This window comes from Myotis lucifugus, unplaced genomic scaffold, assembly GCF_000147115.1.
Source record: "Myotis lucifugus unplaced genomic scaffold, Myoluc2.0 scaffold_310, whole genome shotgun sequence".
NCBI classification, from domain to species: domain Eukaryota; kingdom Metazoa; phylum Chordata; class Mammalia; order Chiroptera; family Vespertilionidae; genus Myotis; species Myotis lucifugus.
This window is the reverse complement of record NW_005871358.1, coordinates 1000962-1024137: the sequence shown is the minus strand read 5'-3', so window position 1 is coordinate 1024137 and position 23176 is coordinate 1000962. Positions and strand designations below refer to the sequence as shown.

At 56.2% G+C, this 23176-nt stretch overlaps 2 protein-coding genes across 6 annotated transcripts in view; one reads left to right on the top strand and one right to left on the bottom strand.

Moving 5' to 3' along the window:
• NDUFB7 (NADH:ubiquinone oxidoreductase subunit B7) overlaps positions 1 to 3640 on the top strand; it is a 5264-nt gene extending 1624 nt beyond the window's left edge. The window contains exons 2-3 of the mRNA XM_006100338.3: positions 2879 to 3047; positions 3458 to 3640. Of these exons, the coding sequence (XP_006100400.1) occupies positions 2879 to 3047; positions 3458 to 3578 (290 nt within the window). The 3' untranslated portion in view covers positions 3579 to 3640. The remainder of the gene's footprint in view (positions 1 to 2878; positions 3048 to 3457) is intronic.
• A 63-nt stretch (positions 3641 to 3703) lies between these two features.
• TECR (trans-2,3-enoyl-CoA reductase) overlaps positions 3704 to 23176 on the bottom strand; it is a 49160-nt gene continuing 29687 nt past the window's right edge. For 3 of the 5 annotated variants that reach the window (XM_023763937.1, XM_023763938.1, XM_006100336.3), the window contains exons 2-13: positions 6737 to 6787; positions 6033 to 6084; positions 5649 to 5693; positions 5454 to 5557; positions 5262 to 5377; positions 5073 to 5178; positions 4845 to 4917; positions 4712 to 4755; positions 4577 to 4634; positions 4410 to 4498; positions 4048 to 4093; positions 3704 to 3965 (exon numbers count right to left, since the gene is read on the bottom strand). In XM_023763937.1, the coding sequence (XP_023619705.1) occupies positions 3838 to 3965; positions 4048 to 4093; positions 4410 to 4498; positions 4577 to 4634; positions 4712 to 4755; positions 4845 to 4917; positions 5073 to 5178; positions 5262 to 5377; positions 5454 to 5557; positions 5649 to 5693; positions 6033 to 6084; positions 6737 to 6787 (912 nt within the window). In that variant the 3' untranslated portion in view covers positions 3704 to 3837. Of the gene's footprint in view, positions 3966 to 4047; positions 4094 to 4409; positions 4499 to 4576; positions 4635 to 4711; positions 4756 to 4844; positions 4918 to 5072; positions 5179 to 5261; positions 5378 to 5453; positions 5558 to 5648; positions 5694 to 6032; positions 6085 to 6736; positions 6951 to 23176 lie in introns of those variants that run through there. The other 2 variants (XM_023763936.1, XM_023763939.1) reach the window with 2 other exon arrangements.

The following is a 23176-nucleotide window of genomic DNA, read 5'->3' as shown; positions in this document are numbered from 1 at the left end:
TTCGTGCTGCTGGCTTTCCTGATACATTCCCTGCCCCTTCCCACGCCCCCTCCCTCCTAGATGAGTGTCCCGTGCCTTCTCTCTGACTCCAGTACCTCCTTTCAGCTAGTCACGAATTCTCTTATTAAGAAAATAGAAGCTGTTTCCCTATTTGGCTCAGTGGTTAGAGCGTTGGCCCACACACTGAAGGGTCTCGGGTTCGATTCCAGTCAAGTTGCAGGTTCGATCCTGGTCCTGGTCGGGCATGTGCAGGAGGCAACCAATCAGTGTGCCTCTCACATCAATGTTTTTCTCTGTCTCTCCCCCTCCCTTCCACTCTCTAAAAATCAATGGAGTCCGGCAGTGTGGCTCAGTGGTTGAATGTCCACCTGTGAACCAGGAGGTCACGGTTTGATTCCTGGTTGGGGCACATGCCTGGGTTGCAGGCACCATCTCCAGTTGGGGGTGTGCAGGAGGCACTGATCAATGATTCTCTCTCATTGGTGTTTCTATCTCTCCCTTCCTCTCTCTAAAAAAAATCAACAAAAACATATTTTTAAAAGAAAATAGAAACTGTCAAAAGAGCTCTCATGGCTCCGGGCACTCCTCTGCTGTCACTTCAGATGATCTGACCCTGCTCCAGAAAACCCCTTGTGACCTCCATCCCATCCTCTCCCCTATCCACGGGCACCCCTATCATTCTCCCTTTCTGTTGCAACATTGTTTTTTCCATCAACATGCAAATACAATAGTTACTTTGACTGTTTTCAATCCCCTCCTGGACCCCCTCCTCCTCCAGCTATCTCTCCACTTCACTGCAAGAGCTCTGATCAAGTTTGTCGCACACACTATTGCTATACCCACTGTCAATTCCCAGTTCCAACTAACCCCACTGCAGCAGTGCCAGGCAGAGTTGATCGCTGCCTCTTCATGGAAGCCCTTCCTCACCCGGCTGCCAGGATCCCCCCACTCCTGCCCACCTCAATGTGGGCTTCTTCACTGATCCAACCCTACTCCCTGTATCGTAAATATTGGGGGCAGGGAGTAGTGAGGGTCTCCACTCACTCCCTGGGGTTCTCTGCTAGTTCCCTAACTTCAAATGCCTTCTGTGTCCCAGTGCTCCCAAGTTTTTACTTCCAGCTGGGCCTTGACCCTGAACCCCAGACTCATGGACCCCGCTGCCTGATTGGCATCTCTCCACAGTGTTAACAAGCATCTTGCACTCAGCAAGCCCACACTCAGACCACATGCTCAATCCAGAATCCCTGGGGCATCCCGAGGCCTGTCCCCTCACCTTAAGGCCTCTGCACCTGTTGTTCCCCTACTGGGAATGCTCTGCCCCCAGGGGTCTTCATGTCTCATTCCCTCACTTTCAGATGCCACTTTCTAAAGCAGCGGTTCTCAACCTGTGGGTCCTGACCCCTTTGGCGGTCGAATGACCCTTTCACAGGGGTCGCCTAAGACCATCCTGCATATCAGATATTTACATTACGATTCATAACAGTAGCAACATTACAGTTATGAAGTAGCAACGAAAATAATTTTATGGGTGGGTCACAACATGAGGAACTGTATTTAAAGGGCCAGAAGGTTGAGAACCACTGTTCTAAAGGATCCCTTCACCAAAATTGTGACCCACCTCCAACACTGCCTCTCTCTCCCTTGCTTTATTTTCCAATGCTTAGCATTCTGGACATTCTGTGACATTGGCTCCACCTGTTTGTACTGTGTCTCCCTCCAAGAGCAGGATCCCTAACAGTTACCCCATAAATCCTAACTGCTGACTGATTATGCCAGGTTCAAGTTGCAGTCACATTGCCATGGAAACCAGCAGGGGGGGCTACAGGTGGATTATGGGCCTGGCGCTCAGACAAGGTGAGGGTGGGGGTACCGAGTAGGGGCTTAACGGTCTATCGGGTGGTGATGGAAGCCATGGATTAAAAGGAGCAAAAGCTCTCAGCAAGAACCTCAGGAAGCCAAAGCCACAGAGATGGGAGGAAACCTGGGGAGGGGAGAGCCAGGGGAAGAGAATGTTCAAGAAAGCAGCTAAGGAAGGGCAGTGTCCTGGAGTCTCAGTGCCCTTGTGAGAGCCTTGTGTGGGCAGGGCTGTGCGGAGTGTGGAAGCCAGGGGTTCTGTGCAGGGACAGGAGATGAGGACCAGGGCCTGAAGGAGGCAGAGGCACGGGGTTCAGAAGCAGAGGGGAGACGCCAGTGGGGAAGATTGCAGGGAGCTGGGAGATTGCCGGCATGGAGTGTGCACCCAGACTTCTAAGGCCCCCATCAGCCCCCTGAAGGTTGACTTGGTCCCAGCTCAGATTTGCCAGGTGGATGGGGTGCCAGTCCAGTGGCTAGTTCAGCCTCACTGAAGGAGGCACTGAGCACCTACATCCGTTCCTTCATGCTCACTCAGTTGACTTAGGAGTGGGGACTGTTAGTCCACTCCTGAGGGGAGGAAACTGAATTTCCGAGAGGCCACACTCTGGTGAGAGGGCACAGCTGGGGTCCAGGTCACCCCAGCCCCCACACTGGTTATGCCCGGCAGAGGGGAGCGCTGGGAGAAAGTGGGTTCTGCAGGGTGGGACTGTCTGGGGCGATGAGGATCCATGTGGATGCTGAGGTGCTTGGTGTGATGGGGAGACGGGGACTCTTCCCTTGTCTGGGCCTCAGTGTCCAGGTTGCCTTTCAACAAATGAGAAAAGGACACTCCATCTGCCTCCATCAGAGGACGCCAGTCACCTGCTGCCACACAGTTGACCTGTGGGGGGCGGGTCTGAGCTGTGACTCCTGGTTGCACGTGGGCCGGCTGGGTCTCCCTAGACTCAGGGCATCATGGGAACCTCCAGAAGTTAGGGGCCCAAAAGCCCACCCTGGCTGAGTCCCTCCCTCTCCCTCCCCACAGAGATGGTGGCCACGCAGCAGCAGATGAATGATGCACAGCTGGTGCTCCAGCAGCGAGACTACTGCGCTCACTACCTTATCCGGCTGCTCAAATGCAAGCGCGACAGCTTCCCCAACTTCCTGGCCTGCAAACACGAGCAGCACGACTGGGACTACTGCGAGCACCTCGAGTGAGCCCCAGACCCACCCCTATCCCTCACTCCCCACCCCCACCTACCCTCAGCCCAAGGATCTTGAGGCAAAGACAGTGAAAACCTGAGTTTTGAGCCTTAGTTGAAAAAGGCTCTCAGGGGGTCTGTTGGGTGGAGGCAGGGGAAGGGTCAGGAGGGGCAGGCATCTTTGAGGCCACCTGGAGGATCAGCCAAGCCAGGGTTCCAGGTAGGAGGCCCAGGGCTCACTGGTGTCCACCAGAGGGGCAGAGAGGGGGCAGACCCCAGACTTAAACCAGAGGCCCAGGTCTCCAAGGCCTCCCAGAGTGCTCTGGGGTGGAGTTCCAGCCCCGTTGTTGGCTTCCCAGGGCTAAGGGGGGGCCAACTCAGGCCAGGGAGCTGTAACGCCCTTTCTCATGCTCTGCCCATAGCTATGTGAAGCGAATGAAGGAGTTTGAGCGCGAGCGGCGGCTGCTCCAGCGGAAGAAGCGGCGGGAGCAGAGGGAGGCAGATCTGGCCAGAAGCCAGGAGTCCAGCCAGGTGGCCGTGTAGTGGGGCCCACCCACCACCCTTGGACAAGGGGAGAAATAAAAGCCTCCAGGCCCTCAGCCCATGCCCTGCCTATTCCTGTGGTCTACTGGTCCCCAAACCCCCCGAAGAAACACACTGAGTCTGAGTCCAGCTGGGCAGGCAGATTTTATTCCAGGTGCTGGAGAGCAGTGTACCCCATTCCTCCCCCAGGAGGACACAGTGGGGTACAAGAGCCCGGCTCCCGAGAGCCTGACTGTAGGAGCTGGTGGAGGCAGGCGACTCAGAGCAGGAAGGGGATGATGGGCATGCGCAGGGGTGGGTAGTCTCGGAACTCCTTCAGGTAGCTGCGGTGCTTGCCCTTGGCCCAAATGGTCATTTGGATGAAGCCCACCAGAGAGAAGAGGGCCACTGCAGAGCAGAGCAGGGGGTTAGGGAGGGTGCATGGCGCCGAGTGGGGCAGGGCCCAGCTGAGGGGGGGAAGTGGGCTCACCTGGGAGACACTGCGTCATGATGGCAAAGCCTATCCAGGACCCCACCTGTGGGCACAGGGCGGAGATGAGGGCAGGCCAGCTATTGGGGGTGGGGGGGGGGGGGCACATGCCCCTCAGCCATCAACAGCCACAAGCCCAGCCTTACACAACTCCCAACCCCCCGGGGCCACAGTCTGCATCTCCAGATGCTCTCAAGTTCAAACTGCAAAAGCAACTGCTGGCCAGGCAACCCGATTCTTCCCCACTCCCCGCCTCGGAAATGTTGGCGAGCCCCAGGGCCGAGACTCTATTTCCAGGGACTGAGCCCTTCACATGGAACCTGAAGCCCCATGAGGGAGAGGGGAGCAGGACAGGCCCTCACCTCATAGGTGTAGTTGGGGCAGGACACCAGTAGGAAGAGCCACGTGAAGGGGTTCTTGGTGGGGTATGGGATCTTCCTGGTCTTGGATCCTGACAGGCAGGATGGGAAGGGTGAGTGAGACCCCCTGGCCCAGCCTGCCCACCCCCTGCCCAGAGGAGACCACTCACCAGCTGGCCGCAGATCCCGCAGGGCCATGTGGATGGAGAAGTTGCCCAGCTGGCAGATCTGTCAGAGGAGCAGGGTCAGCCCAGAGCCCCCCAGACTCCCTCCACCCCATCACACATACCAGCCTGCCTGCTTACCACAAAGATGGCCAGTGCCAGTTTAACCTGCTGAGCTCCATAGGCTGAAAAGAAAGCCAGAGGGGAGGCCTATGAGAGGAGCCTGGTGGGGGGTGGGGGCTCACAGGAGGAGCAGGGTCCCAAAGCCACTTACTGGGGGGCGTGTAGAGAGGGTGGTTGATGTAATAGGCCATCCACGCAGCGAAGCCCCAGTAGTAGGTGCAATTCTGAAAGGGAGCAGGGCCACGATGGGGCCTGGCCCAGTGGAGGGCGGGGTCTGGGGAGGGGGGGTCCACCCCAAAGGGTGTGGGCAGAGAGAGCTGGGTCCTGCGAGGGTGGGGCTAGGGTGGGTGGGCCTGGGACACTAGGCCGGGGGCCTTACCTTGAAGATGTTGCGCAAGGGCATGGTGCCATGGGAGAAGCGGTGTACGAAGAGCGTCTCCAGTAGGCGCTTGACATAGTGGAATGAGTGGCAGATGCAGGCGAGGCTGGGAGGAGAGCTGGCTCAGAGGGGCCGATCCACAGGCCTTTCCCCACCCCCCATCACCCCCTCCCACCCTGACCCACTCACTGCACCACCGTGTGCCGGCTGGACGTGAAGTCATATTTGTGGCCATAGATGAAGGGCACCCGGAAATAGAAGAGCAGGTAGATGAAAAGGGGTCCCGCGTACTCTGTCAGGAAGACCTGGGAAGACGAGCAGGTGAGTCACCCCAATGTGGCTGATGGGAGAGGAGGCTGTAGTAGAAGGGGCAGGACTCACCGTCACCCAGCTGATCTGCGCCCCCAGGTCCCGGAAGTACAGTGTGGCTGTGGTGCCCACAGGCAGCTTTTGCAGAACGTCCTCATCCTTCAGGGACTTGCCCTCTGCAGAGAGGCAGGCCACAGCTCAGGAGCTACCCAGGCCTCCCAATGCCACCGGGGTGCCCAGGGGTGGTCAAGCAACAGCTGTACTCACTGGGGTCCAGGCGGAGGGACTGGCGGGCAGGGTACCACTGCGGATCTGCGGGGAGAGCAGGGCGTCACAGCAAACAGCCTAGTGCGGCCCAAGGACCCCACGGCTCCTCCAACCGAGAACAAGGCCTCTGTGGCCTGTGTGGCTCCAGGACACAGCCCGGAAGAGCACTGGCAGAAGCAGGATGTTGTCCTTCCGAAAACCAAGCAAGGGCATTCCTACCAGTGGCCACACGGGGGCGCTGCAACAGGCAAGCCCAGAAAGTCCTGGGCTCCACTATGGGCATCTCTGCAGACCCTGGGGGGAGAGGCTGCCAGGAGGGGTCCCACCCAGAGGCCCCTGCCCAGAGGGGCTGCAGGAGGCAGTGTGGCTGGGCCCTGGACTTACGGCTCTTAGTGAAAAGGTTCTTGATCTCTGCGATGGTGGCATGGGGCTCCACCTGAGGGAAGCACGGGCCGGAGGGAAGTCAGCCCTGGGGGGAGCCAGGACCCCTGATCCAGGATCCTTCCTGCTGAGGTGGGGATGGATGGGGGCCTGGGTAGCTGCTATGGGAGTGGGGAAGGTTGGGGTCCAAGCCCCAGACCCACACGGCCGAGAGGAGCAGCAAGGGCCTGTCAGAGTGGGGACGGCAGTGGGCCTGAGGGCCCAGATTTACCAGGCAGCCAGGATGCCCCCCAGCCAAGCTGGGAGACAATTTGAGCAGGAGAAGCTGGGCCTCTCCTCTCCACCCCTACCCACATCTCCCCCCAGTCCAGGCCAGACCTCCCCTAGGAAGGGACAAGCAGCTTGTCCCTTCCCCTGGCCTGGTTACAATTCTACCCCCTCCCAGCCCAAAGCCCTGCAGGCTCCACTGAGGCTGCTTCACCTCCTCTTGCACTGTGAGGCCAAGTCCCGGCCACACCCAGCGGCCAGGGCTGCCCACTCTACCCCGAGCTGGCAGGGACAGGCCCAGGCCTGAGGATAGGACCCCTCATGTGCACCTCCCAAGCAGTTTGGAGGAGCACTCCCATCTCCCTTGGGGTCAGGAGCCCCGTAAGGAAGAGTCATGGGCCCAGCACCCTGACCCAGTGCAGCCGGCACCGCGGTCCTACCTTGTCCAGGAAACACAGCTTCTCCCGAGTCTTTGCATCCAGAATCTCCACCTCAAAGAAGAGAACGCCCTTTTTAGGTTTCTTGGCCACTTTGGGGGGTGCAGGCCGGGGCAGGCCATTGAGGCCTAAGCCAGGGCTGGGGCCAGGGCCCTGGCTGGCCTCCCGGGCCACCAAGCTCACACTCAGGTCCATGCCACCCTGCTCTGCCCACGAGGCCAGTGGCCCAAGCTGCCGGCTGTCAGGCCCCACCACCGACCTCCCCACGCACAGCGCTCTGGGCCAGGCCACGCGATCAAATTCTGCCGCGGCGCTGGAAAGGAGCCCACGCCTGCCCTGGCACTGCCACCTTCTGTGCAGCTGTAACCCGAGTGGCCCTACAGCCATGCCCAGCTAAATATAAAACTTCCCAGACTGAGCCCCTGAAGAGCCATGGCACAGATCGGGGACAGCCCCCCAGGGGCTGGGTCACCCTGAAAGTGAGGTTTTCAAGTGGACATAGCCCCCGAAGAGCACTGGGGGGTAGGGAGGTCTCCAGAGGAAGGCATGGAGGTGTCTCCTGGCCCCCATACCCAGTGAGGAGGAGGTAGAGAGGCCAGCCCACATCCCGGCACCCGGCTCAGGCCGGCAGAGTTCACTGGGCTTGGAGAAATCCCAGCTATTTGAGAATCCGAGAGCTAGATCATCCATTTCCCCTTCTGAGCTGTGAGAGACACTCGGATTATTTCCCTTGTGCATTTGTGTTCCCAGGGAGGTGACAGATTCCAGAGTTATTGGTGCAGAGAGCCTCTATGTGTGGAAAGGGTAAAGAAACCGGGAAGTTTCCAGAAAGCACCCCAGCCTGGGCTGATGAGGCCTTGGCCCCACCTCCCTGACCTCCCTCTCCACACATTTTCACTAGATCCACCCAGACCATGTTCAAGGTCACCTTCAGGGCCGTCTTCCCATCATGTAAGCCCAACGTAGCTGCCTTGCCCAGGTCCTGAGATCCCCAAAGCCCAGAACACACAACCCACTTCACACACGATCTCCCTGAACCCCAGAGAGTGCAGAGCAGAGGGATGCTGCTGGGAGGGAAGAAGCTCCAGGAGGGAGGGGAGATCTGACCCACCACTCCACGCAGGTCAAAGCAGACACCACGGACATGGAAGAGCAGCACTGAGGCCCGGTGGGCAGGGCCAGTCCTGAAAGACCTGCGTGCCACAGAGCTCAAACCGAGCAGGGGCAGGTAGGGCTGGGTCTGTCCCCAAGTCGGCCACTGGGCAACACGTGCTGAGGACCCTTCCCACCCTGGTGGCCCTCAGTCAGTGGCAGCGTGGGGAAGAGGCACAGGGCTCGAAACCCCATGCAAGGCCCACGCAAGGCTTTCTGAGGGCATGCCACCCACCCAAGGCCCTTGAAAGAAGGGGTTCCCCTCACACACACCCCAACGACAGTGAGAGAAGCAGGGGATGTGGTGGACAGTCCATGGGACTGAATCTGGGCCTGCCACAGAATCACTTCTTCTGGGCCTCAGCCTGGGGAGCACATAGCAGGGCTGGGAGGGTCCCATGAGACAACGCACGAGAAGTGCGTGTCTGTCAGCGTGGTGCCTGACAGACGCGCAGTGTCCCAAAGCCTGTGGAGCTGCCACGAAGGGAAGGACATGGCCTGGGGTGAGATCCCAGCTCCCTGCTGGCCATGGACCTGCGGTCGGAGAGGGCCCAGCACCCAAGACGTCTTGGCCAACCTGCCTATTGTTCACACACTAGAGAGAGCTCGGCCAGGCCCTGTGGCCTTGGGCACAGGTTATTGAACCCTCTGAGCCACAGGGGTAACAAGGCCAAACAGAGGGGCCAAAAACAGAAAGCTGGTCTCATCACCTGGAGTACCAGTCCCACCAAGGGGACTCATGGGAGACGGACGGGGCACACACAAATGTACGGGAAGGGCTAGAACAGCAGGGCCCTGGGCAGGCCCTGTGCCTGCCCCGTGGCTGCAGGTATATTAATAGTTGCTGGGTCCCAGGCGGGCAGTGCCCACATGCCTTCAGAGCCGGTGTGGTCCACAGGAAGGCAACACCGTGCCTCCGGGGAAAGAGGCCTCCGAGTTCCTGCTGAACCACTCAACAGCTTAAAATACAACCAGCCCTCTCCCGGCCTGCCAGCTGCTGGGGAAGGGCTAAAATTCTACCCTCCCCCAACCGGGCATGAGACCAGGGCCAGGAGGAGAGGACAGCCGTCGGGGGCCCAACTGGCTGCTGGGAGAGGAAGCTGGGCAGCAGGAGAGGGCGGCCAGGAGAGGGGCTATACTCCCAGCAGCCGCCACACTGCGCCCAGGCCAGCCCAAGACCAAAGGACAGGAGAGACTGAGCCCTCACAGAGGTAAGCTCAGCCCAAGGGGCAGCACGAGGGGCCCGACCCACCAGGGTGGGGGCTGCTCCAGCTCAGGCCACCCCGACAGGATCAGTCCTCATTTCCCATTTCCTGGCCCCAAATCCTGGGGCCCAGAGGCCATCTTTACCCCAAGAGAGGTCTGAAAGGCCCTGGGGGTGGGAGGGTGGGGGGACCGAGGACCTCTCTGTACTGTTTTTGCATCTCCTTGTGTCTCTATAATTATTTCAAAATAAAAAGTTATGCTAGTTGGGGAAAAAGTTTTGCCAAGTGAAAGAAGCCAGACACAAAGGGGTCACTTTGTATATGAAATGTCCAGAACAGTTAAATCCCATAGGCAAAAAGCAGAATGGTAGTTGCCAGGGGCTGGGGGAGTGAGGAAGGGGAGTATCAGCTAATGGGGACCTGGTCTCCTTTCGAGGTGATGGAAAGTTGTGGAACTAGAAGAGGTCGGTGGTTGTACAACACTGTGAATGTACTAAGTGCTGCTAAACTTTTCACTTTTAAATGGGTATTGTGTTATGTGAATTTCATCTCAATAAAGTTTTTAGGTGGGAAGGCTAACAAACAAGTCCCAATTACCCATCCAAACAAAGGTCTCTGGGCAGGGAGCAGCAGAGGTTCCTCACCCCCTCCCCCACCCACACTGACGGCCTAAAGGTGGGGGCCCTGTCATGTGCTTCCCCGTCTTCAGTCCCTGAGCTCACCCCCCCAACTGCAACCCTCCCCACCTCAGCGCCACCCCTACCCCCTGCTCTGTGCCCAAGCATGCCTCCCATGCCCTATGCTTCAGAGACAAACACATGTACCACATGCCTGCCCAGCCCTGAGGCCAGAGTGGGATAGGGGCCCAGGGTAGGGCCCAGGACTGAGGTCAGAGGGCACAGGCAACTGCTGAGCACAGAAAAGACAGCAGGCCCAGGCCCCATCCCTGGGGAGAAAGCGAAGGAGTGGTGGGCCCTACTGAGGAACACAGGGGCAGCCCTTCCTGCCCCCACAGAGGGAAGGAGCTGGGAAAGGGCAACATGTTCTACTCTATGGATGAATGAAGTGAGGCCTGTGAGGAGGTCACTGGCTCAAGGTCCATCAATGGCTGCAGGCAGGGAGTGTGGCCCCATGGCCTACAATGGACAGAGGACAAGGGCAGGGCAGGCACCCCGGGCTGGGGTGCATGCGATGACATTCCACTAGCCTGGGAAGAATTCTCACCCAGAGGCTGAGATTCTGGGGCCCAGCCAACAGCAACTCGTGGCAGCACGAGGTGGCAGAGGCGTGTGGGGGTGGCGAGGACAAGGGGCAAGACCACAGCCCACCTCGCAGGAGGGGACGAGCAGAAGCCACCCTGTGGTCTTCCCCAACCCAGAGAGGAGCACCCAGAGCCACTGTGGAGCAGCAGGGCCCCTGGCCTTCACTGTCTTCGTGGAAATAAAAATGTTACTGATCAAGGTAGCAGTAGTAGAAAGAGGGGAGCGGTTTCTGAGCACCTGCTCCAAGCTAGCACCAGTGCCCAGAGCTGCCAGGGAGGCAAGGATCCAGGGGTCGGCCCTGTCTGGCGATGACAGAACAAGAGCATAGTTATGCAACCGTAAGAGAGACTCGGGACTTTGCACATGCTGTTCCAGCTGCTCAGAACACTCTCCCCCAGACCCCACAGGGCTCCTCCCCTATCTCCTCAGACCTTCAGACGACTTTGCAGTGAGGAGGCCCTTCCTGACCATCAGCTTAAAATATCAACCCCCCTGCCCTAGCTGGTTTGGCTCAGTGGATAGAGCGTCAGCCTGCGGACCTAAGGGTCCCAGGTTCGATTCCAGTCAAGGGCACATGCCAGGGTTGCGGGCTCAGCCCAACGTGCAGGAGGCAGCCAATCAATGATTCCCTCTCATCATTGATGTTTCTATCTCTCTCTTCCTCTCTGAAATAAATAAAAATATTTTTTTAAAAAAATAAAATATCAACCCCCAGACATTTACCATCTACCTCCCACTGGGTTGTCAGTTGTTTCCCAGCACCCGGAACATAGCCCAGCATGGAGCTGTGCTCTGCAAACACCTGTGTAAGGCTCCTAAGCAACGACTCACCTACTTCCTGGCTGTGAGGCCCTGAAATTACCTGTTTCCTCATCTACAAAGTAGGCTGCCCCCACCTGCCATCTCACAGGGTTACTGCAAGATTTACAGAGATAATAACCACCCAAAAAAGTACATAAATATATCCAGCCTAGAATTAAGTTTGACAAAGGATAAATATAATGCAGACCAATGCTAGTGAAATAGCACTGCCAGCTGACCAGGGAGCCAGGCCTCTTGTCCCCAAATCCTGACCACGGACATCAAGGGGCCCATCTACAGGACATCAACGTCAGGGGGTTGGTGCAATGATGCTTCATCCAGCTGCTGACAGTGAGCAGAACCCTAACAAGAGTAAGACACGTGTGGCACAAGAGGTGGGGCCTCTGCCGCAGTCCCTACTAGGGTCTTACTACAGTTCACCAGCGCTGGAGGCTGCCACATCTCTGCTGCCCCCTTGTGGCAGCAGCTCCATCCCACAGTCCCACATCCTGGAAGGGTGCTCGCAGCAGCTTTGCTCCACAGTCCTCCGGTCCCAACTCCACGTCCCAATTCCAGTACAGGATGGGACCAGGAAGGGACCCAAAGAGCGAGCCCTAACCCCAGCTCTGCCACTTACCAGCAAAGAGGCTCCTTCATTCATTCCTGCACCCCTTCTTCCCATGACTGGGAACTGCAGTGAACAAAACCAAGCCTCTGCCTCTAGGGGACCTGCATTACAGTCTGTGTGCTGGGGGGCGGCAAGCAGGGGATAGGGGCAGACAATAGTGGCATGATTTGTGTCACCCAGGGTTGCGAAGTAAAACAGAATGGGAAGGGTGGGGCATCAGGAGTGGGGAGGGTGGCCATTTTAGGCAGAGTGATCAGGGAAGGCCTTCCTCAGGGTGGGCATCTGAGCCAAGGCCAGGAGGAACTGAGGGAACAAACCATGCACACATCTCGGGGGGAAGTATTCCAGGCAGAGGGAACGGCAAGTGCAATGGTGCCAGGCGTGTTTGTGGAGCAGGAAGAAGGCTACGCGGCCGGAGCAGAGTGAGTGAGGGGGAGACTGGGAGGACATAGAGACGGGGAGTAAAAGGGCAGCTCCTACAGAGCCTTGTGAGCCACAGAGAGGATTCTGGCTTTTACTCTGAGTGAGGCAGGAGCCTGGAGGGTTCATGAGTAGAAGAGGAGCATAACCTGACTCAGGTGTTCACAGGTACCACCTGGGAACTGGGAGACCAGGATGGAGGTGAGGATGGGGGTGCGAAGTGGGGAATCTGGACAGACTATGAAGGTGGAGGAAACAGGATCTGCTGATCATTTGTTGGCATGTGGAGATGAGAGGAGAGAGAAATCTGAGGTTTCTATCTGAGCCCCATGAGCAGGAAGAGCAAGTAGGAGGCCGGTGGGAGGAGCCCAAGTTGGAAGAGCTGTTTGTAATGCTGCTCCACTCTGCATGAGCCACCAGGCAAACACAACACACAGGGCCCAGGCACCAGAGCCCAGGTCACCGGAGCCAGGAGCCTGTGCTTCGCCATCTTTACAAACACAGCCAGCCTGGTGCTTCCCAGGCTCCTCCCACCAGTAAACCAGACTCCATGGCAGCCGGGGTTTGAAATGAATAAAACTAAAAAAAAAAGACCGTACCCTTTTATGTAATGATGTTTACTTTGAATTTATATTAGTTCACACAAACACTCCATCCATGCTTTTGTTCCGGCCCTCCGGTCCAGTTTAAGAATCCATTGTGGCCCTCGAGTCAAAAAGTTTGCCCACCCCTGCTCCATGGCCTCAAGGGCCTTGGACGAGGGACTGGAAGAGGCCAGAAAGTCAGCATGGATTTAACACCTCCCACTTTTATACCAGGAACTGCTGTGTGTCCTAAGAAGGGACTGCCCGGCAGCTATGGATGAGGACAATTGATCCGGAATGGCAAGTTTCCCAGCCCCCTCTCCTCATCCTCCCTCGTCCCTACGGTGGCCAAGGGAGCAGAAGCCATGAGGAAGCCAAGTTCCAAAGGGTGCAGAGTGCACCCAAGTCATGCAAATGCCTGAGCCCAGACCAGCAACCACACAGTGTTCTGGGGCTGCACCTCCAGCCAGGACATGCTCTACAGTGGCCCACACACAGAGGTGGCACAGGGCAGCACACCCTGCCTCCAGCAGGCTCTCTGGGATGCCACAGGGGATTGTCTGCCAGGAAAAGGCCCTTAAACTGGGCTGTGGCATGCTGGGCAGCGTAGCAGCACCCAGCAGTACCTGCAGAGGACTGTGTGCTCTGGTGGGCAACAACTTCTCCCAAAGCTGGGGCACAAGAGGCCTGCAGTGGTGCAAACCCTGCTCAGAGCAACCTAGGACTCCAGGCAAAAATGAAAATGACCCAGCAGGTCCTTCAGCCAGCCAGCCCAGGCACTCAGCTCCCACAGCCACCACAGGGCACAGCAGGATGGCGGCCTGGCCCATCTCGGCTACCTAACCAACTTCACTAATGCGGAGGCTTGAGCGCACTTGCCACACTCAGCAGCTCAGCACTCTAGGCTCGCTTTCCCTTACACTTTCCAAAATATCGAAGTCACACTGCTCCTGCCAGGGCAGCTGAAAAGACCTTGGGCTCAGCTGCCAGGATGCCAGCACAGGCCACACCTGCTCAGCCAGAAATACCTCCTTCCCCAGTGGCCTCGCCTTGTGACCCCATTTCTCGGAGGAGCCCAGGGCAGCCGAAGAGCCCGGGGCAGCCGGGGTGGGGGCGGAATGTCATCATCCCAGACCGGGAAGGACAGAGAGGCTGATCGCTCTTCCCAGGCACCCAGCCAGCCAGCTCCCAGACCCTGCGCCCACTGGCCAGATGAGGGGTCACAAAGTCTGGATGCCATGTCCCTAGGCTGTGGGACCCAGGGCCAGGAGAAGCTGGCAGCGTATGTGGTAGCAACTGGCCTCAGAGGATGTTTTTCAGGTGCTCGGGTGCCCCCAGGTTGGTCACTGAGACCACAGAAGGCCCAAGGTGAAAGGGGCGCTGGACTAACACAGCAGGGGACTCTGGGTCTCAGGCCTGGATCTGACAGCCCACGCACCTCTCTGGGTGACTACAGGCTGTACCTGTTCCATTTGGAAATACCACCATGAGTAACATGTATCAAATGCTGACCTTGTTCCTAGGACTCTGCTAAGACTTTCATCTGCATAACTCACCTAGCCTCACCTGGGCCTGTGACCCCTGCTGGGTGGCTCACATAACAGGGTTCAAAAACAAGGGGGCTCTTGCCCTAGCCCAGTGGTCGGCAAACTGCGGCTCGGCAAAGCGGCTCGTGAGCCACATGTGGCTCTTTGGCCCCTTGAGTGTGGCTCTTCCACAAAATACTGGCTCTTCCACAAAATACCAACTTCTGCGCATGAGCCACGAAGTTTCAATCGCACTGTACATGCACGCCCGCATATGGTATTTTGTGGAAGAGCCACACTCAAGGGGCCAAAGAGCCGCATGTGGCTCGCGAGCCGCAGTTTGCCAACCACGGCCCTAGCCGGTTTGGCTCGGTGGATAGAGCATCGGCCTGTGGACTGAAGGGTCCCAGGTTCGATGCCCGGGTTGCGGGCTCCATCCCCAGTAGGGGGTGTGCAAGAGGCAGCCGACCAATGATTCTCTCTCATCATTGATGTTTCTACCTCTCTGAAATCAATAAAAATATATTTTAAAGAAGAAAAACAAGGGGGCCCTTGCCCAAGACATGTAGCCAGGAAGTACCAGAGCCAACACCGACCCAGACTGCTGGGGCTCACAGCCCATCACTATGATGCAATACAGCCTCCACTCTGAAAAGGACTAAATGCTAACAGAAAAAGACAGGGAAGCCCTGGATCAGATTATCTGGAAGGCACCTCCTCCCTGCTGACACTCCAACTTCAGGACACCAGTCTGGAAGGTCTGGACTCTGCAAAAGATGCCACCTACACAGGGAGTGCCCTGCAGGGGAGCCCAAGGACTGAGCTTACTCCTCCCTGGCCTCAGCCGCCCTTGGCCCCAGAAGTCAGGCCTTATGGAGGGCAAAAGGCCTGTCAACTCCTGACACCACACAGAGGGGCCCAGGCAGGCTCAGCAGCCGTCTAAACCCTTCCCGCACGTTTTCCTGTCACAGGCTAAGGCCATCAACAGGCCCAGAAAAGCAGTGCCACAGGCGAGCCAACACTGAGTGAGAGGCAGTGCTGCAAAGGCCAGAGTCTGACCAAGCTTCCCCGCCTGAGTCTTGGCTTCTCCATCTGGTCAATGGGAATGTTCGTAAAAGGACCTAACACAGCAGCCCTGCCCAGTGGTCCTAAACCCTGCCTGCTTGTGAGACAACCTAGATAAGGGAATCGGGATCTCTGATGGGGCCCGGAATCGAGCTTCGGAAGTTCCCAGGTGACAGACTGAGGCGACCCCTCAACCTGGGTTGCCTTCCTCAAACCCCTGCCCTCTAGAAGAGCCCAAAACTCTTACCACAGCAGAGGCAGCCCTTCTAGGCCCTCCCAGACCCTTGCAGTGGGGCCTCAGCCAACCCCTGAGGTCGCTCTCCCGCCCACCCACCCCCTTCACTGCCCCCTCCCGTGGGTTTGAGCACACAGCCTCCACCACCAACACTGGCTCCCCTTTAGGTTGGCAGTTACACCATTTCACAGAGGAGGAGGCCGAAGCTCAGAAGCACAAGTCGTCGCTCAAGGGCACACAGGCACAAGCTCCAGGAGCAGGACCCCATCTGTCTCTGCTCCTCAGGAACTGAATACTCTTCCTCCAGGGCTGTCCCAGGCCCATCCCCCAGAGATGACCCAGATCTGCACCCCTGTACCCCATAGCCAGTTTGAGGTTGGTGACCACCTGTCTCTCCGTATCTCTGGGCAGGAAGGCACTGCTGGATCAGAAGACTGGAAGAGGCCGGAGATGCTGACCCCTGTGGACACAGGCTGACCAGAGCGGCAGGAGGAGCTCATCCAGGCCGGCCCCCAACCTGTGCGCCCAGCTCTCCCAGCCCCAGTGCAGCAAGCAGGTTAGTCCACCCCGGGGAGCTCAGCTTGCAGAACAGCCGGTCTGGAGTCCACACTGCCAGCCGTACACAGGCGGTGGCAGCTGGTGCTTCCTGCACACTTACAGTGTGCCAGACACGGAGACACGTCCTCCACGTGAATTACCTCCTTTACTATTAACCCCCTTTGGCAGATGAGGAGACAATCTTACTCATTTCCTGTGTAAATACTGACTGAGCACCTACTACAAGCCAGGCAGGCACTGTTAAGGGCTCTAGGGATTCAGGGGTGGAAGACAGAAAACCTTGCCCATGCAGAGCTGACATTTTAGTCTGGGAATGGAGAAAGTTACACATAACATATCAGAGGACTAGAGGCCCAGTGCACGAAATTTGTACATGGGTAGGGTCCCTAGCGGCTGCCAGCTACAGGCCAGGTCCTCCCTTCCCTGGCTGCCGGCCAGGGCCTTCCTTCATTCTGCGCTGCCCCCTGGTGGTCAGCACATGTCAAAGCGAGTGATCGAACTCCCGGTCGGTCAAATTCCCAAGGGGACACTTTGTATATTAGGCTTTTATATATATAGATGACATGTGCCATAGGAAAAGGGGACAGGAATGGCAGTAAAGCGGGGGGGTTCAGTTTTACATATAGTTAAGAAAGGCCTCCCTAAAGGGACATTGAGCCAAGCAGTGAAGGAAAGAGGAGTTCAGAGATCTGCATGGAGGCAGAGGAATGGCCTGTGCAGCATGCTTGGTGCATTCATGCAACAGAGCAGAGACCCCTGTGGCTGGAGGGAGGGAGCGAGGGTGGGATTGGGAGGAGATGAGGGCAGGGTGCTGACTAGGGGTGCAGGGTCTCATAGGCTGGGTGAGGACTTTGGCTTCTACTCCGAGTGAGGTGGGGGCTATAGAGAGTTCTGGGCAGAGCAGGAACATGACCTGACTTGGGTTCTTAAAGGAGCAGTAAAGAAACAAGGTGGCAGTAGGCTATAGGGATAATTCTATCACAAATAAAGGATGGCTTAGACCAAGGGGTCAGCAAACCATGGCCCACAGGCCAATTCCGGTCCACTATCTGCCTCTTTGTGTACAAGCTAAGAATGGTTGGAAAAAATCAAAAGAAACCTATTTCAAGAAATTCAGGTGTCAGTATCCACAAAGTTGTATTGGCCATGCTCATTGGTTGACGTATCGTCTAGGGCTGCTTTCGCTACAATGACTAACCCATTAGGCAGGCACCCCTCCCCTGTTTTTCTGAAAGTAAAGACTTGGGACCCAGTTCTAGGACTGGCAATAGGACCTGGTCCCCAGGGACTGGCATCACTCACTTTCTCACCCCCATGTAGGTCCCCAAGAGGCAAATGGCATGGCAGGTGTTACCAGGTTAGGGTGGGAGATCCAGGCCCCACTTTCCAGTCTGGCCATAGCTCCCTTGGCTGCCCGTATCCTGGGACCCTACCTGGCCCAGAGGAGCTCCAACATAGGCCATGAAATCTCAGTATGTAAGAGTGAGCCACTGGGCTCGGCCCAAGGGCGGCTGGGTGGTTGTGGCTGCCTCCTGCATAGCAAGCCCGGTCCCCGTGCTCCTCCAGAGCAGCTGGCCCAGGCCAGGGAACCCCTCCCTACTAGAAGCCACGGCCCACGCCCATACAGAGCAAGGATATGCTTGCTGCACAGAACCTGCAAAGGGCTCAACAGTGTGCAGAGGGCATCTGGAACCTCTACAAGCCTTTTCTGCTGGCAGAGAAGTTTGTGTTCTTCACCCCCTCAGCAAACACTTGCTGAGCCCATCCATGTGCCAACCCGTGCTAGGTGCTGGGCTCCAGGATGAATAGAAAGAACTATTTGTAACAGCAGGGTGCTGGGCAGTGTTCCAGGTGATGGGATGCAACAGTGAGCACAGCCAAGAAGGCCATGCCCCCCACGGGACCTACTTACGCTCAAGGGGAACACAGGCAAAGCATCTATCATGTGACACGAGGTCAGGTTGTACCAGGCGCCAAAAAGAAAACAAAGGGCAGGAGACCAGAGTGCCACAGGAGTGGTCAGTGAAGGCCTTTCTAAGGAAGTGTGATTTGAACCAAACCACGAGGCTTCCCTGGGGGAGGTGCAAAGGCCCTGTGGCAGCACAGAGCTTTGCAGGGCTCAAGAACATCAAAAGGCTGAAGCAGAGTGGACTTGCGAGCAGAGGAAGAGGTTGGAAGGGCGGTCAAGATAAGCACTTTGGAAAGTTGCTGGAGTGCCACAACTGGTCTGGTTTTTAGAAGGATCCCTCTCCCTGCTGGGCAGCCCGTGGGCGGGGGGGGGGGGGGGGGGGGGGGGGCAACCGGGGGGAAACACCAAAGAGTCTCAGAAACAACCCAGGCCAGAAACTCTGTGGCTTACACTGGGGCATAGAGGTGGCAAGTGGTGAAAGAGACACCCTAGTTCCTGGATCCTGAGTTGTCACTGACTCAAAACAAGCCACCGACTTTTAAGAGAAGAAATAAACTTCCTATGTCAAGATATACATTATATATATATATATATACACACACATATATATATATATATGCACACATATATACATATACACATATATATCATAACATAAGGAACTTCTGAAAATGCTGAGGGGAAAAATGTACATCTTGGGATGAAGATAGAGTAGTAACAAGTGCAAGAGGGTACTGGGTTTCTGGAATGTTTAACAGGCCTAGCCACATCTACCAAGGGAAAGGTAAACTGAGAATGCCAGCCCTACCTGTTGAGAGAGGTTCAGCAAGACGCCCACGGCTGTCTTCCCACCTGCAAGCCCCACAGGTGCCTGCTGGCTCTGCTCTGCCCTTCTGGTTGAAAGTGAAATGAAGCAAGAGGAAAGGAATCGAAGAGTCTTGACAGGGACATCCTTCCCCATACTTTCTCCCTGGATGGTACATGTTCCCAGACCCAGCCGGAGACTGGAAATGGTGTCTGTCCAGAGGCCCCAGGTGAGCTGGAATGTGGTGGGCAGTGCAGTTCCTGAGCCGGCCTAGAGGAGTCTGGCAGGAAGTATTTTTGGGGACTGATCATGGCTTTAGCACTTCCCATAGGATCCCCATCTTATCCTTACAGGACAACTCAAGAGTTCAGGTAACTTTGGGTCAAAGGGGAGAAAAAGAGAATGGTCAAGCTCCAAAATAGCTAAAGATGAGCAGAGACCAGCTTCACGACAGAAGGGGGCCAACACTAACACAGGGAAGCCACATGCACTCCAAGCCATAAACTCCAGGCCTTGAAACAGACAAGCACCCTGCAAGCAGGCAAGGGTCCTTCCCCTGGAGTTGCAGTGCCTTCTGAGACATGGCTTACTGCCTGGGCCTACCCTGCACCTTGCTCTACAGGACAGTGTCTCTAGCAGACATACCAAATCACTCGCTCCACATGTCTCCCGAGCCCCGCCAGGAGCCGAGGTTAAAGAGGAGAGTGAGGGACTCACACAGACACGCTCCCTGGAGGTGCTACGTCTGTGTGGAGAACTAAAACAGGAGAGGTGATAGGGTGACAGGTGGCCTGGCTGGGTCAGGGGGAGCCTCTCAGAGGGGTGACATTCGAGCTGAAACCTGAATGACAGGATTTCCAGGCAAGATGAGAATAGCAGCCTCTCCCCAAAACATCCCAGCACTGCAGTTACCCATCTGAACTCCAGCCCTGTCCTCTGCGGATCCTCACCCCGAGCCCGGAGATTTTGTTCGACATGATTCTCTGGAGCAAATAGTATCCAATAATATACTGTTTCAGACTACAGATCGCCCAAGAACTCTGATATTACCCTCACCCACCCTCAAGAGCTACGCTTTCCCAACCCCAGCTCTTGACAAGCCTTGATGCAGCAACCCCCTGCCGAGATAGACTCCTAAGGTGCCTGGGAGACAGCTTCTCCCCATAAGACTGGAGGCTCCCTTTGTGACCCCCTCAAATTTCAACCTGCTTCCTAATGCTCCGTGAAGCCTCAGTGCCAATGTTAAACCACCCTCTCCCAGACTTGGCCAGCCCACACCCACCCTGATGACAGGCACTGTTCCCATGGGCCCACCACACAACTGGCATGGCCCTGGCCAATGCTCCCTTTAAACAGGAAAAAAAAAAATAATTCTGAAGGGCCCAGGGTACGACACATACCCTGCAGTCCCCTGGGCTGACTGAATGGCCTGGGGACTCTGCTTACATAAGAGCCTGGTTCAAGCAGGGACAGGGACAGGGCTGTGCCAGCCTGGCCGTCACTCACTGCAAGCTAATGAGAGGCCCTTTATCCCTCCAAGGGCTGGGGGAGGCTTGGCCCATCTCTAACTAACCATTTGTCAATAAGGAACTACCCTGAGCATTTATGTAGCAAACACCATAACAAGAGAGCCCCCACGGACTTAAACCACCCCCTGGAAGTTAACCTTTTAGATAAAATCAACAGAGGAAAGGGACTTCCATCACCCTCGGGTTAAAGTGCACAGGCATCTGGGTGGCTACGAAGCCCTGGCTGGCCGGCCTCATTTCTTGATGTGGGACACCCAAGGAAGTCTGGCCTCCCAGCCCCAGCACATGCTGGTCCTCTCCCCCTCCTTCAGGCCTCACTTAGGCGCACGACCTTGAGGGCAGAGGTTGAGATTCATTCACTCCAGTATTCCTGGCATGTGAGGGGTAAAGAGAAAAAAATATGTTGGAACTAGCGGACTAATGAAGTGATAGATTGGAAACAGGTAAGTGAAGCCCCACAGTACACCCAGAGCAGCAGATCCTGCCAGCCACCTGTGTGGGGAGGGGTGGGCCCAGGTGCAGTGTTGGCAGCTCACACTGAAGGGGTGGGATGACGGGGAATAGTCCTGCTGAGGTTGGGTAAACCCAGAGCAAGTGGTCAGAAGCCATAAGAAGCTGCCTTCCCAACGTCAGGACCCCTAACGAGGCCCCTCAGCCCACCGTGTGAGAAACCAGACTCATCCAGGCCCCTGCAGCGGGCCCCACTCTCACCCTTCTGCTCCCTGTGAGCCTGACTGCAAGAAGAAGATGCATTCATTCATCCACTCATTCATCCACCAAAGAAGCACTGACCGAATGCTGGGGAGATTGTAGGAACAAGACAGAGGCCCTGCCCTCACAGAGCTCAGTCTGACCAGGATAGAAAGACCATCGAGTAACCAAATGAGAACACCAAAGCCTAAACAGCCCATGAAAGGATTATGGGGGGCTGAGGAGTAGGGTTGAGGGTTGTACTCCAGATAGGATGGTCCAGGAAGGCCTCTCAGCATGACACTGAAGCTGAGCTCTCCAAAACAAGGGACCGGGCAAGGGAAGAACAGAGGGAAGCGCATTCCTGACTGAGGGATCAGCATGTGCTCCTAGAGCAGGGACATGGCTGTGGGTGTTTGAAGAGTGAAAGCGTGCAGTGTTGAGTGAGGAAAGCAGGGGACAGAGAATGACTAGAAGCCTCAAAAGGTGGGAGACAGAGTGCTAAGACCCTCCCATCGACATGCTTCTGCGAGCACTTTGACTTCACTGAGGGTCTTCCCACAAAGCAGGAAAGAGTGGATCATCCCAAAATGTAACTCTGACATTATATCAAAACTGATCCCTGGCATCTGGGCTGCTTCTTCACCTTCTGGGGATGTTATTAGCACGAAGCCATCTCCAGGGGCCCCACTGGCTGCTCACCGACAGTTTTCAGGTGTTCAAGAGACCACATGCAGAAAGCACTCAGGTGCCTGACTAATGCAGATCTGTCTTTATCTGCCAGCGATTGGTTCTGATCCACCTAATGCTTTGGACAGTGACTGGAGGCCAGGAATGTGCTCACTTCACACTCCCCAGGTGAAGTGTGAGGACACCTCTGAGACAGGTGTCCTCATCCTGACTTCACGGGTGAGAAAACTGAAACACTGATAGGGTAAATGTCCGAAGGCAGATCCACCCAGTGGCCTCCACAGGCCACCCCCTTCATCTCTTCCTCAGGGCATGAGCACCTGGGCCCACACACAGCAGAGCCCATGTGGGTCTGGGAGAACTCACTGTGTGACCATGGGCATGTTGCTTTGCTTTTCTGTGCCTCAGTCTCCCCACCTGTCACACAGTATCTCTTTCACAGATTAATTATAAGGGTTAAACAAGCTACTAGATAAAAAGCACTTAGAGTGAGCACGACACTGGCAGTAGCTTGATGGTGGTGATGATGATGCTCTGGCTGTTTCCTGTATTCAAACATTCTCAGCTGCCACTGTCAATGTCTGCAAGAGGGTATTAAGACCTAGCCTGAACTTGACCCACCAGCTGGAGGTCTCTGGCCTTTCTCACCCAGCCAAGCCTGTCGGTGAAAGTGCAGAGATTCCCAGCTAAACAACCGTGTCACAACAGGTGCAGGTCCCTTCCAAGCACAGTTGTCAACCCTCCAACTCCCCTCTCCTCAGGAACCAATTATTAAGGAGCTCTGCTAAGCACAGGATCACTCCCAGTCCCAGCCAGTGGGGCTCAGCTGCCCCACCTGGAGCCCACCCTCACCCACCTCCTACCTGCCTCCTCCACCTAGACCAGCGGTTCTCAACCTGTGGGTCACGACCCCTTTGGGGGTCGAACAACCCTTTCACAGGGGTCACCTAAGACCATCGGAAAACACATATATAATTACATATTGTTTTGTGATTTATCACTATGCTTTCATTATGATCAATTTGTAACAATGAAAATACATCTGCATATCAGATATTTACAATTCATAACAGTAGCAAAATTACAGTTATAAAGTAGCAATGAAAATAATTTTATGGTTGGGAGTCACCACAACATGAGGAACTGTATTAAAGGGTCGCGGCATTAGGAAGGTTGAGAACCACTGGCATAGACCCTCCCCTTCTCCACCTCAGCCCACCCCACCCTGCCTCCTCCAACTCAGCACCAAGGCCTCTGAAGGCAAGTAGATCAACAGAACTTGCTAAATGTTAGCTGCTGTCCTGTGCTTTGCCTGGCCCTGAGCTGAGTGCCTTCCAGGCATCTGCTCATCTAATGTTCACCAGAGCAATAACCCCTTAAAGCC